Source organism: Oreochromis aureus, linkage group 4, assembly GCF_013358895.1.
Source record: "Oreochromis aureus strain Israel breed Guangdong linkage group 4, ZZ_aureus, whole genome shotgun sequence".
In the NCBI taxonomy this organism is placed as follows: domain Eukaryota; kingdom Metazoa; phylum Chordata; class Actinopteri; order Cichliformes; family Cichlidae; genus Oreochromis; species Oreochromis aureus.
The window spans coordinates 5,081,861-5,095,739 of NC_052945.1; the positions used below are offsets into that span (position 1 = coordinate 5,081,861).

Genomic DNA, 13,879 nt, shown 5'->3' on the forward strand with positions numbered 1-13,879 from the left:
TAGAGTGAACTTTGAAAAAGAAAGAGTTGGATTTAAAATTTTCAGATTCAGATCTTTTAAATTAATGTACAAAAAAAAATTCTTCAGGTTCGGATTTTTCTCTCAGCTTCAAATTTTTTTTTTCACTTTCAAAAAAAAATTCTTCAGGTTCGGATTTTTCTCTCAGCTTCAATTTTTTTTTTTCACTTTCAGATCTCTATTTTTCAGTTACAGACTTTTGGCCCTGTTTTGGCGTGGTGGGCGTGGCTACACACAGAGGGGCGGGGAATCATGAGTGACAGCAGACCGCTGCAGGCTCAAGATGGTCCATTTTTCATGTTGCCTTCAGGAAACCTGGGAATGAACATAATTTATCAAACACCTCCTGCACTGTATTATTTGATAATGTTTAGAAAACATGTCATGCATAACTGCTAAAACTCAGTTACTAAAGCTCTTTCAAGCAGTAATGTGTACAAATTACGCCGTAACTGATCAATTATGAGACGTTTTCCCAGCCACTAGAACTGGTCATTTCCCATGCTCTCAAAGTAGCGCGCATTGTATCGGGTGGGGGCTGCTGTTAACTTGTCCCTCAGTGAACGATGGCGTCGTCTTCCAACAACATTGCTGGCGCGAACAATCAGGTGAGTGTTCAAGTTTGGAACAATTACACTGCAGTCTGTGAATACTACGAATTTAAGAAGTGGCTATTGTTACGGTTAATTTTTTTTTCTGTTTTTTTATTTTATAACGTTTTTTGCTGAAATGCTAGCTCAACAGAAACGCCTCGCTATCATTTTCGGCTGAAACTTACTTCGAAAGGTAAAGTAATATTAACAATTTGATCCTTCCCCAAAAATATGGAAAACATTTTAAAAGACTCCATAACTAATCGGGCTTAGGATGCAGTCTTCTTTCTCAAACCATGGTATCGGGGGAGTTTTAACGAGTACTTTAGAAAATCTGGTATCGAGGCCGATACCGGTATCGGTGCATCCCTATGTTTAACATATTTCATAATTTCTGTTATGTTTTACCTATTTTTTTTTTTTTTTATATATGTGTTTTTTAGAATGTGAACTACAATTCTACAGTGGAAGCCGCTGCACAGAATCTTATTACTGTGCTCACTCAGAATCTTTCTCAGGGACAGCACCAGGCAGCACAGGGAGTAAGGCAGGAACAGGGACCTCCCTCTGTAGATCAAGAGATGGCAAGGTTTTAAATTAAATATGAAAATAAATGATTTAAAAAGTTTTTAACCTTTTTGGTGTGTTATAACTGTGCTGTCATTTTCATGTATTTTTCTAATTCCGTTCAGATCTTTCCCTGGTTTCTTTGGAAAAAAAAGTTTTCTTGGAAAACGAAAGATGCATAATCCAAGGATCCCTGTGACACCACCTTTTAAAGCATGGAAGCCTTTCAGTTTCTATGTATACTTGCTGAACTGTAATGCAGTAACAACACCTACCTCCTCTGAGGAATTTCAGCTTGCACAGGCAGGACTGGGTAAAAGACATCTCACAATGTCCAGGGACATGAACCATGAAGAGGTTAAAGGAATAAATACATAGATTTTCAGACTTATATGTCTCTGTAAAGATCATCAAGTCTGCAGGCATCACAATATTGATCTTCTTCTGCAGTTATTTGGACTTCTTCAAAGTGAATATCCTAAAATGCAGGGTCTGACTGGAGGATGGTTGCTCTACAAGGCTACAGGTAGTGTCACGGTCTGGCATGGCGGACCGTGGGGATGTGGGGAAAGGAGGACCCAGTCGCGGTACTCTACGATGCAAACGGTGCTCTTTATTTACAGTGAATGGAATAATGACAATAAATCCCCTGTGATTTCCCCTGACTCCCGTGTCGTGTCTCAGTGCTCTCCGCTCCCGTGTCTCAGCACTCCGCGTGCTGGCTGCTGTCTGGCGCACCACACTTCTCCTGGGGACACAAATAGAGGCAGCCGTCAGGACACATACAACCGCGGGCATACACATACACTAACTAAACTGGAAAACTAACGTGGAGTCTAACGCAATGATCCCGCGTCGGTGGGAGCTCCAAGACTCTCCTAAGTAGCTCCCCCGACGAGCCCTGATCAGCAGCAGGTGTGTGGCTTTGGGTGTGGCCAGGCCGCCAGCAGGGCCACACCCACCAGGTCTGCAGGTGCTTGACATCCTCTTACAGCCAAACACATATATACACACACAAACAGTAGTGGCAGCAACACCAAAAATATATATACAATACAAATAATATAACATAAGGCCATAGCTGGTCAGAGATCCTGGGTCGCTCAGACCCAGGACCCTGACAGTACCCCCCCTCTAAGGGTCGGCCCCCGACGACCCCAAAACAAAACAAAACCAGAACACAACCACCCCAGGGTGGGCGGCGGGGGGTAACAGGACGGAGGGCCGGAACCAACCCCAAACGACCAAACTGTCAAAACTCAAAAGTCCCAGAGGCTCAACCGCGACTCCAGCGGAGGCACAAAACAGTTCAATAACCCCCCAAAAACGTGGCGGGAGAAAAAACAGTTCAGGCGCCAGTAACTATAACACAAGAGTTCCGGTGGCCTACCTCGGGTCCCGTGATAGCAACAGAAAACTTCAGGCGGCCTGCCACGGGTGCAATGGTGGCGGTGCCGCAGCTCCGGCGGACGGCCACGGATCCGGTGGCAGCGGCGCTGCTCTAGTGAGCAACAGCGAGGTGTGGCACATGGCCGATGACGCGCTGGTCGCTGACGTGGACGCGCTGGACGTGGATGGTGTGGAGGGCGCGCCGGACGTGGACGACGTGGAGGGCGTACCGGACGTGGACCCTGCACACTGACCCCCCGCGTAGGCTGATCGGACTCCTCCCGCCCGCCGACCTCCGATGGCTGTGCGCACTCCTCCGGCCTGCCGAGCCCCTCTCTCGATGGCGGGCACTCCTCTTGCTCGCCGAGCTCCTGCTCCGGCTGCAGCTGCAGCTGCAGCTCCGGCCCCTGCAGCTCCAGCTCAGGCGGTGCGCGCTTCTCCGGCCCGCTGAGCACCTCCTCCGGCTGCGACGCGGGCTCCTCCCGCTCGCTGACCTCCAGCTCGGGCTCACTGAGATCCTCCTCCGGCTGCGACGCGGGCTCCTCCCGCTCGCTGAGCTCCAGCTCGGGCTCACTGAGATCCTCCTCCGGCTGCGGCGCGGGCTTCTCCGGCTCGCTGAGCTCCACGGTCGGCGAGGCGGGCTCCACAGTCGGCGAGGCGGGCTCCTCCGGCTGCGGAGCGGCTATAGATGGATGATCCGGAGGTGAAGATGGCGACGCGGTAGCTGCAGGTGGTGCAGATGATGGTCGAGCGGGTGATGTGGATGGTGAGGCCAAGAGTGCTGCGGTCGCTGCAGTCCGATGGGACGCTGGTGGAGAAGTAGCTGCAGAGGGTGGAGGTGATGATGGTGTGGCAGCTACTCGTGGTAAACTGGACAGTGATGCAGAAACAACAGACGGGTGAAATGATGGCAGAGTTGGTCCACCAGGCATATCGACCTCCAACTGAGGACGAGGATGAGAGACTGACTGAGTGACTAGCTGGGCAGCAGACTGAGTGACTAGCTGGGCAGCAGACTGAGTGACTAGCTGGGCAGCAGACTGAGTGACTAGCTGGGCAGCAGACTGAGTGACTAGCTGGGCAGCAGACTGAGTGACTAGCTGGGCAGCAGACTGAGTGACTAGCTGGGCAGCAGACTGAGTGACTAGCTGGGCAGCAGACTGAGTGACTAGCTGGGCAGCAGACTGAGTGGAGGGTGATGTGGCTACTATGAAGGGCGGAGAGGATGAGAATGTTACAGCTGGCTCAACAAATTCCAGGGGTCCAGAGGCAACTGAGGCCTCCAGTTCAGCCTCTGGGGAAGCCCTGGGGAGAACTTCTGTCTCCATACGGCCAGTCTGGGCCAAAAAGTCATCTGGGTCCGTATGCTCTGACCTCCCTAGCTCCAAGTTCACAGTCTCAGAGTGAACTTCTTCTGACCTTTTGGAGGTAAAGCAAACAGTTACTGACCCCACCGACTCTGAGCTAACTATCTCAGGGCTGACTATGCAAAATTCTGCCCCAGAATTAGCACTCAGACCACATTCGTCCGTCGGTGGTCCAAAAATCTCCACTGGGAGTTCAGTTACACCTCTTACAGTTTCTCCATTGTTAATTGCCATAGTGGCTATAGTCTCTATTTCCGTGTTCACAGGAAGGGAATTTACAACACCGGCAGAGTCCATTTTACTCACTGTGGCGTCCAGAGCCGCTGGTCCTGAGTCTTCAACCGGCACAGGAGTGAGTGTAGATGTGGCTGAACGCTGCTTGCGAGGACGCCTTCTCCTCCGTGAAGGCGGGGCCAGGTGTATGGAAACCGTCCTCCGCTGTTCATCTGTGTTTTCATTTTCAATGACAGGATTAATAGAAACAAATGAGTCCGGTTTACTCACTGCAGTAATGAGTGTTGTTGGTCCGTCGCCAGCTGACCGGGCTGAAACCGCAGGAGTGGGTCGAGGTGTAATGGAGTGATGATGGCGAGTGCGACATCCTTTCTGTAATGGAGGATCAAACAATTGTGCTGCAAGCATCGACGGGTAAGTCCTCCGCCGATGCACGAAAAACCAAGCGGCTAGAGCGTCTAAGAGAGCAGCCGTACCTTCCTTGCTCGGACCACCCAAGCCGAATAATTCAAAACTAGAGCTCCCCCTTAAACTAGTGACCAATGGCTTAAGTTTGTTAATGTCCAAAAAGTTCATGGTGAAAGTAGCGGATGAGAGATAATCGTCAAAGACCACTACCTGTATATGTCTCTTGTGTGGGTCTACAGCCTGGATTACGCTCCGGCAGTAATCCCAGAGTTGCGCGAGCGATCTCTCCTCCAACTCGCTGAGCTCCAGCTCCGACGCTGGCGCCTCCGGCGGCGGTGCTGGCTGCTCCGGCCCGCTGAGCTCCTGCTCGGGCAGCACGGGCTCCTCCGGCTCGGGCCGAGCAGGTCCGGGTGGTGTCGTAGCAGGCGGCACTGCTACAGATGGTGAAGAGGTGAGCGGTGTGGAGATTGCTGAATGAGGCGACGCTAGCTGCACAGTAGGCTGGCTTACAGCCGCGTCAGCCGTGTCGCCATCCACTGGAAACAAATAAGCAGATGAGGTGAGAAATGAAAAAGTGTCCTTATCACTCACCACAGCCGGCTCCTGAGATGTCCGGGAATTCGGCTGCGGTGAGGAACGCCGGCGGCGAGAACATCGTTTCCGAGTAGATGTCGGGGCCGGCGTCTCAGGCTGTGAATCCACCAACTGTCCGGGCTGGTGAGCAGCCTGAGGAGGAGAGTGGAGGTGGAGGGTCGAGAGCAAGAAATCCAGAACGACTGGATTGAGGGAGTCCACCAGCCAGGGGAATTTACAAAGCGTTTCCTGCAGCCGCCTCTCCACGGCGCGACGCAATACCTCTCCGGGCTTCTCCCACCACGACTCGCATAGGCGGTAAACTTTGTCCATCACCTCCTTCCTGAGCCTCTCCTCAGAGACCGCTGGGTCCATGTTAGGCGGGATCATTCTGTCACGGTCTGGCATGGCGGACCGTGGGGATGTGGGGAAAGGAGGACCCAGTCGCGGTACTCTACGATGCAAACGGTGCTCTTTATTTACAGTGAATGGAATAATGACAATAAATCCCCTGTGATTTCCCCTGACTCCCGTGTCGTGTCTCAGTGCTCTCCGCTCCCGTGTCTCAGCACTCCGCGTGCTGGCTGCTGTCTGGCGCACCACACTTCTCCTGGGGACACAAATAGAGGCAGCCGTCAGGACACATACAACCGCGGGCATACACATACACTAACTAAACTGGAAAACTAACGTGGAGTCTAACGCAATGATCCCGCGTCGGTGGGAGCTCCAAGACTCTCCTAAGTAGCTCCCCCGACGAGCCCTGATCAGCAGCAGGTGTGTGGCTTTGGGTGTGGCCAGGCCGCCAGCAGGGCCACACCCACCAGGTCTGCAGGTGCTTGACATCCTCTTACAGCCAAACACATATATACACACACAAACAGTAGTGGCAGCAACACCAAAAATATATATACAATACAAATAATATAACATAAGGCCATAGCTGGTCAGAGATCCTGGGTCGCTCAGACCCAGGACCCTGACAGGTAGGGGTAACAAATGTTTATTACATGATAGTCACATAATTTGCACCTATGTGAACTAGATCTGGGCTCTACTTTTTTCAGGTGGTCAGGGTAAAAGGAAACTGACACTGGTCCCTCCTGATTCTGAAGGTTACACAGGGACCCTAATACGCAGTATGACAGGAAATGGGAAAAACTTGCTGTATATAGTACCTTTACAGCAAGAATTTGACCTTACTCCGTTACCTCCTGATGCAGTTGAATTTAAAAATATGCCCAAAGCACAATGCCAAACATGCAAAGTAAGTCTGCCATTGCATATTTTGGCTCTTCATGTGCAGGAGTGCACAGAGTCTGGGTCTTCAGCTGAAGACACAGAGGTACATACATCTTAGAACAATATATGCATTTATTTTAATGAAATTGCATTGCATTGAAATGTCAATAAAAAAATTGACCCACTTGTTTTTTATCTTAATCAGCAATGTTATATGTCTATTAATTATGATAGGCATGTCAAACCGAGGTCCAAATAGTGTCCGTGCAGCCTTCTGAAGAGCACACCGACACAGAGGAATTGGATGAAGAAGTAATATCTTAATAGAAATGAGTATAGACCATTAACATAACTACAATGGAACTCTATTCAATATTTTAACTCTCATTTCTGTTTTAGAAACTTCAGTGTCCTATCTGTAACTTGAAATTTGCACCTTATTTCCTTGAAATCCATGCAAGCACATGCGGAGAAAGGTAGTTCAAAAAGCATGGCTTTTAAAATATCATATAGGATATAACATCTTGAGAATTTCCCATTTAAACAACAACTTTTTCTTTATTTTTATTAGAAGCAAAAATGTAATAGACGTGGATGAAATTGAGGAGAACATAGTAGAAGAGGACCATATGAAAAGGTAAAAAACATCACACACACAGATGACTATTAATACTCTGAACTGAATAAAGAGTGTTTATTCTTTCATTTATTGATTTTTTTACTGTCGACGATGTGTTGGATGCGATTTGTCAAAGAGTTGATGTGGAGAAGCAGTTCAGCATCCTTATTTCAAGAACAAACATTCTGGAGAGAGGCCTTCTGCAGTGGCAACGTCAAAAAAAAAATTCACCCACTGCCATGTTGAAGGTGTCCTTCTTTGGGGAAGCAGGAATCGACACTGGTGCCCTTCGAAAAGAATTTCTCACAGGTGAACTTAAAGAGATCCATTACTTTTCCATTCGTATTATTTATGTTGAAGAAATGACCAATCCCTAAATTTTATACTTCTGTAATATACATTTTATCTTCTAAGTGAACTCTGCTCCAGTTGTGTTGTAAATATGACTATATTTCTCCTTTACTAAACTATACATCAATCATGTTTATAATTTGGGATGGACTGATATGAAAGTTCTTGGCCGAAACCAAAAATGAGAAAACCAAGGTCGAAAACCAAAACACCGGTAACACAAGGAAAATAGTCTTTTTTTTAACCATAGCATGGCTGTGATGTGACTATGTTGTGTTATGAGCTTACTGGTTTGGTGTTGATAAAAGGTGTCAATATTATTGTCTCAAGTACACCTTTCTGTATACTATGATTTATTTTTTGAATCATCCATCCATCCATCCATTTTCTTGGCCGCTTATCCCTTGTGGGGTCGCGGGGAGTGCTGGTGCCTATCTCCAGCGGTCACAGGGCGAGAGGCGGGGTACAACCTGGATGGGTCGCCAGTCCATCGCAGGGCATCTTTTTTGAATCAATATTTTCATTTTGAATGGAATTTTTACATATCTGGAACAGATGTATGATGTTGCTTCAGTACATCTGTCATGTTAAGCCTTCAAAATCAGTGAGACACATTATGATATATATATCAGTATTGCCTCAAATGAAAAAAAAATACTGTGATATGAAAAAATCTTATTTCACCCAGCTCTAAATGAATGTTTTACATCGGATAATTCATAACTTTCTTCTCTCAATAGAAATGGTCGCGAATCGAGACTCGTTTCTTTGAAGGACCACCACACCAAAAAGTCCACGCTATTCCTTACTGACTTTGACAGTGGACTCTTCAGGCATGTTTATTTTAAAGAAAGGAAAACTGTCATGTTTTATACTATAAGCAATACACTCATGCTGTTTGTATAAGTAGGACTGTTGGTGAGATTCTGGCCGTCAGTTTGGCACAAGGAGGTCCTGCCCTACATTTTTCAGCCAGTGGGCTTACAGTTACCTCTGCAATGGGCAGATCAACCCAACACAGCTGGATAAAAATACAGTGGCAGATTCACAGTTATGGTTACTGATTGACCAGGCGCTGTATAACTAGTAAAAATATTGCCTTAGTACACATTGCAGCTATATAATTTCATCTGTTAAATTACTTTTAGGTGGAATCTTCAACTGAGCAGTCACTTCAGGGCCTTACTGATGAGATTTTAAACTGTGGATTCACTGGAGCCATCTCGGTTCAAAACAAGGAACCGATTGTCCGGTATGCTGTGACATGTTTTCGTTTTTCTATATGAATGTGAGAAAAATAGCATCTGAAGATGTTGTTTAATCTCTTTTTGTACCCACAGAGCCATTACACTCCATGCTGTGCTTAGATTGCAGCCAATGTTGGAACAACTCAAGGAGGGTTTGCAGCTGTATGGCCTCCACCTGCTGATTAAGCAATACCCAGAAATCTGCCAGCCTCTCTTCGTCCTTGGGGAGATGTGAAAGTGAGTACAAACGTATTTTCAGTTTTACATGTATGTATTACATACATTTACACATTTTGTTACATTACAGACACAAATATGAATCTATTTTATTTGAACTCTAAATGAAACACCTACACAAAGTGGTGTACATTAGAGAAGTGGAACAAAAATCATACATGATGCCAAATATTTATTACAAATAAATAACTGAAAACTCTGGTGTTTGTAATTATTCAGCCCCCTTTGGTCTCAGTGTAGTCAGTTGCCCATAGACATTTCCTGATGATTGCTAAACATACAGTAAAGCCAGGGCAACAATAGAAAAACAAAACATTTCCATGTGTTAGAATGGCCCAGTCAATGTCCAGATCTAAATCCAATCCAGAATCTGTGGCAAGATCTGAAAACTGCTGTTCACAAACGCTGTCCATCTAATCTGACTGAGCTGGAGCTGTTTGGCAAAGAAGAATGAGCAAGAATGTCAGTCTGTAGATGTGCAAAGCTGGTAGAAAAATACCCTAAAAGACTGGCAGCTGTAACTGCAGCAAAAGGTGTTTCTAAAAAGTATTGACTCAGGGGGCTGAATAATTACACACACCCCACTTTTCAGTTATTTATTTGTAAAAAAATGTTTGGAATCATGGATGAATTTTGTTACAATTCTCAATTGTTTACCACTTTTTATTGGTCTTTTATGTTGAATTCCAATAAAATATATTGATGTTTGTGGCTATAATGTGACAAACTGTGGAAAAGTTCTAGGGCCTGAATACTGCAGCCCTGAAGTAATCAAGCCGTTGGGTTGCTTTGCTTTCTAATATCATCATAGGTTAATGCCGAGTTTGTCATGGCGTCCATTCACCCTCAGCTGAGTGAGAAGGGAACCTCCAAGCATCAGGTTGAGCTGGACCTGGTTAACTTCATTCAGGACTTGCTTTATGAGTCAGAAGGTAAATGGTTATTTTTGTCTAGTTTATAGTTGTCACATTCCAAAATTATATTCTAAGGTTTTTGTGACAAAAGTTACACTTGTATCAATTAAAATATTTAGATATTTTTTTTTTTGTCCAAGAGGCCAGGGTTCTTCAAAACGTCTTAAAATTCACTCTTATCCTAACAGAAGGTCAAGAACATGTAGCTGACGAAGATGGCCCTCTATCACACCTGCCAGGTTTCTGCAATGGATCACCGGTCAAGGCCATGTTCCTCTCCTCCCCTCAGAAAAGAAGGACTTTGCTGTGGTGGTAAAATTTAATCACAATTGTGAAGCTGACTTTGGAAATCACAGCATCTGCTATCCTGTTGTGTCATCCTGTGCTAAGACCATTGTCCTGCCTGTGAAACATATGAAGTCCTATAGTCAATTCAGAATGGTTCTGCTGGAGGCTTTTCATCTTGGCCAGGAATTTAACAATGTGTAAAGCATAGCATTGTCTATCAATAGTTTTGAGGTGTAACTCAAAATGCTGCTCCTTCCATTTAATGTTCAGGAAGCACATTTCAAAGTTGGAGATTGACAGCCAGAGTTCTTTAATGAGTGGCATGAAGCACACGAAAACATACAGGTTCACTGTTGAAAAATGTGCCAGAGACAAAAAAAAAGTAGTTTGTAATGTGATGTTTGAGTGTTCACATAAACATTTCCTGGCAGGTTCATTTTACATGTATGTCACATCAAATAAAAGTCTGAGCTATTCATGAACCTTCTCTGGGTTGAAAATTCAAAATAAAAATGTTGCCGCCTAGGAACGGTGAGTTAGTACAAAGTTAAGTACATCCAAATAAATGTCTCGGCCATGTGACTGAGAGGGCCTTGTTACATTGACAGTGTCTCTTAGTCTTGCCATGTCCTCCTCAGATAGAGGACATTCAACAGATGGAAGAATTACTCCAGGATTGCTCCCATCCAGCTCACCAATAGAGTTGACATCCAAGTACGCATCCTCGATTTCCTGTGATGATTTAAAAAAAAAAAGATATTTCAAATGACAATTCAAAAACAGTGTTGGGAAATTCTAGACAAACAGTCAGCTCCATAAATATTGGAACATGGGAATTCTACTTTTGGCTCTATATGCCATGCAATGGATTTGAAATGGAACTAACACGATTGGCTATAACTGCAGAGGTATTTGAACTGTTTTCATATGTGCCTTCCACTTAAGGGACCAAAAGTAATGGAACAATTGGCTTCTCTGATGTTCCATGGCCAGGGATGTGATATTCTTGTATTTAGTGAAGCAACTCCTGACAAAAACAGCAGGATACATTTTGAAGTGTTTTGGGCAATATATCTGCTCATATTCAGCCAAATGCTTCGAAACTCATGAGGCAGCACTTGATGGTCCAGATGGACAATCACTTAAAGCATTCTGCAGAAAAAAAAACAAATAGTTAAAAGAAGTGGAATGTTATGCAGTGGCCACGTCAATCACTTGACCTGAATCTGACGGAGCAGTGTTTCATTGCTGAAGACAAAATTGAAGGGCAAATGCCTCAATAATAGCTGGAAGTGAAGACAGTTGCAGTAGAGGCCTGACAAAGCATCAGCAGGTATGAAGCCCAACATCTGCTGAAGTCTCTGCGATCCAGTTTCAGTTATGATTAATGTTCTGTCTCATTACTTTTGGTAACTTAACAAGTGGGGGGTACACATGCAGACTGTTGTAACTCCTACAACTTTTAACTGATTTGGATGCAAATACCCTCAACTTAAAGCTGATAGTCTGCAGTGACAGCACACCGTGTTTTTTTCAACATCTCCAAGTGCACTTTTTGAAACTTGATATTTGTTTTAGTACCTCCACTGTGTCTGGAGTATCAACTGGATTCTGGTGGAGTCCCAGTGTCCACAGTTGTGGGGACAGATTCCTCTCTGTCCTTAGAGGGTGGTTATCCCAACCCTGTCTAAAGACATCCAGATCCCTCTGCAGACGTGGAAGAAATGTATGTTGGGCACAAAACATGTGGACACCATCAGTTGGATCCAGAAGGCCTTCATCCTCGAGGTTGAGAAGGGTTTCATAGTGCACGCTTGAAACAGCCATCCACACATCTCGCCACAAGCGCTCTATTCTGTTCAACATCAAAATATGGCAACGTTTTCAGAATTTTACCCAGAAATTCACTGAATTGAAAAATATATAAGAACATTTTTCTTATTTCCATGGGACATTTATACAAATACTACACATACCTTTGGTTGTGAACACTCTTGCCTGACAGAAAGCTTCCTCTTCCACAGCCCCGGATGGTGAACATGCATCTTGCTATTCCAACATTTTCCACCCCTTGATCCCCTCGAACTCTGAAACAAAATTAAACATCGACAGTACAATTTGTTTTAAATCTAAAAAAAACATGTCACTCTTAAAATTTATTGCAGCCTTTGTGTTTTTAATATAGTTTTACTTTAGACTGGTTACTTGAAGTTTATTGTTTTGGTCATTCAACAGTGTGCAGCTCTGTATAAGCACACCTTTCAAGAATTCTAAATGTTTGAACCATTTAAACAACTGTATGGGGATGTATAAACAACTGATCATATAGGCTACAGTTTACATATTGCATGTCAAAATAATTACACTGCTAATCAAGGGGGATCATATTTACACATTTGCACAATCATTGTGAAAATTAATTTTGTGTGTAGATTTTACCTCAATGGAAAGCCATACTTTTGTACAGCCTCCAAGAAGAAAGCAAGTGCAGTTGATGCTCTGTTGTTGGCAGCAGCACCCAGGTACATGATCTAGAGATGTAAATATCATTAAGTGGAAACTTGGTCAAGTCAAGTTACTATAATTAAAGATAGAAACATGTTTATCAGGTATTGTAGCTTGGTACATTTATTTTATATTTATAAGTACAAGAAAAAAAGCAGGCTACATAATTCCCAAGGTAGCAAGCTGCCATGAGATGTAGCAGTACTTGTAATCAACTATTCACCCAAATGCAAAGGGTAAAAAAAAAAATCCTTTTAGCAACTTGAAGAATTAGTTTACCCAGCATTTATAGTCACCAAATACTGACAAACAAACAGATTAGGAACATTTTGTTCTACAGAAGGATCTCTATATTACAGTATATGGTAAGTTTTATGGTAGACCAAAACACAAGTATTTCACTTTTCAATTAACATCTCATTCAGCTCAATTTTGAAAGTGAAAAATCACCTTTCTTGAGTACCCATCTATCCCTCCGAATATCACCAGGCCAAATCTGTAAAAAGAACAACAAAAAACAACAACTAGGGTATTAACAGGTATAAAACATAATTCAGTATTTAGCAGTATTGTCAGACTTCATCCTACCTTATTAGTTTATGGTTCGTGTCTATATGCATCAAGTAAAGAGGACCTTGCACTGAATATGTCCTTCGTACCACAAATCCCAGCCTTGTCATTCTTGAGACAATACCAGCAGAGTCCACACGGTGCATTGACGAGTACACTCTCTTCCACTGTACATGGTGGCCCATGGCTTGAAGCATCCCTTTCATCATCTTGTATCCAACATGAGGTGTTCTTGTCTTTATAGATCTTACTAAATTGTCCAGCTCTTCATCACTTGTTGTACTGTAGCACTGCTTTATGGAAATGCCATATTCATGCAAACGACGTTTCACTGTCCTCACAGATATTCCAAGAAGTTTTGCAATTTGGGTGATTGATAAGAACATTTCTGTCAGTATCTGGAGCTGTACAGGCGACACATTGTAATTTGGACGTCCCAGCTTTCCTTCTGACACTGACATCTGAGAGGGGGTTTGTTCATTGTACACATTACTGCTTGAAAGAGCTTTAGTAACTGAGTTTTAGCAGTTATGCATGACATGTTTTCTAAACATTATCAAATAATACAGTGCAGGAGGTGTTTGATAAATTATGTTCATTCCCAGGTTTCCTGAAGGCAACATGAAAAATGGACCATCTTGAGCCTGCAGCGGTCTGCTGTCACTCATGATTCCCCGCCCCTCTGTGTGTAGCCACGCCCACCACGCCAAAACAGGGCCAAAAGTCTGTAACTGAAAAATAGAGATCTGAAAGTGAA

At 44.3% G+C, this 13,879-nt stretch overlaps 3 protein-coding genes across 3 annotated transcripts; all 3 read right to left on the reverse strand.

Moving 5' to 3' along the window:
- Positions 1-1,720: 1,720 nt before the first annotated feature.
- Positions 1,721-4,716, reverse strand: LOC120439715 (uncharacterized protein KIAA0754-like). Its single transcript, XM_039610617.1, has 3 exons — positions 2,569-4,716; positions 2,008-2,165; positions 1,721-1,926 (listed from the first exon to the last, which is right to left on the reverse strand). The coding sequence occupies exons 1-3, from the start codon at positions 4,574-4,576 to the stop codon at positions 1,882-1,884; spliced, it is 2,211 nt and encodes a 736-aa protein (XP_039466551.1). The 5' UTR covers positions 4,577-4,716; the 3' UTR covers positions 1,721-1,881.
- LOC120439831 lies at positions 4,683-6,504 on the reverse strand. The gene is made up of 4 exons (XM_039611089.1): positions 6,464-6,504; positions 5,841-6,128; positions 4,787-5,759; positions 4,683-4,700 (listed from the first exon to the last, which is right to left on the reverse strand). The coding sequence occupies exons 1-4, from the start codon at positions 6,502-6,504 to the stop codon at positions 4,683-4,685; spliced, it is 1,320 nt and encodes a 439-aa protein (XP_039467023.1).
- A 3,998-nt stretch (positions 6,505-10,502) lies between these two features.
- Positions 10,503-13,531, reverse strand: LOC120439716. The gene is made up of 6 exons (XM_039610626.1): positions 13,141-13,531; positions 13,003-13,048; positions 12,487-12,578; positions 12,024-12,134; positions 11,629-11,902; positions 10,503-10,779 (listed from the first exon to the last, which is right to left on the reverse strand). The coding sequence occupies exons 1-6, from the start codon at positions 13,506-13,508 to the stop codon at positions 10,570-10,572; spliced, it is 1,101 nt and encodes a 366-aa protein (XP_039466560.1). The 5' UTR covers positions 13,509-13,531; the 3' UTR covers positions 10,503-10,569.
- Between the last annotated feature and the right edge of the window lie 348 nt (positions 13,532-13,879).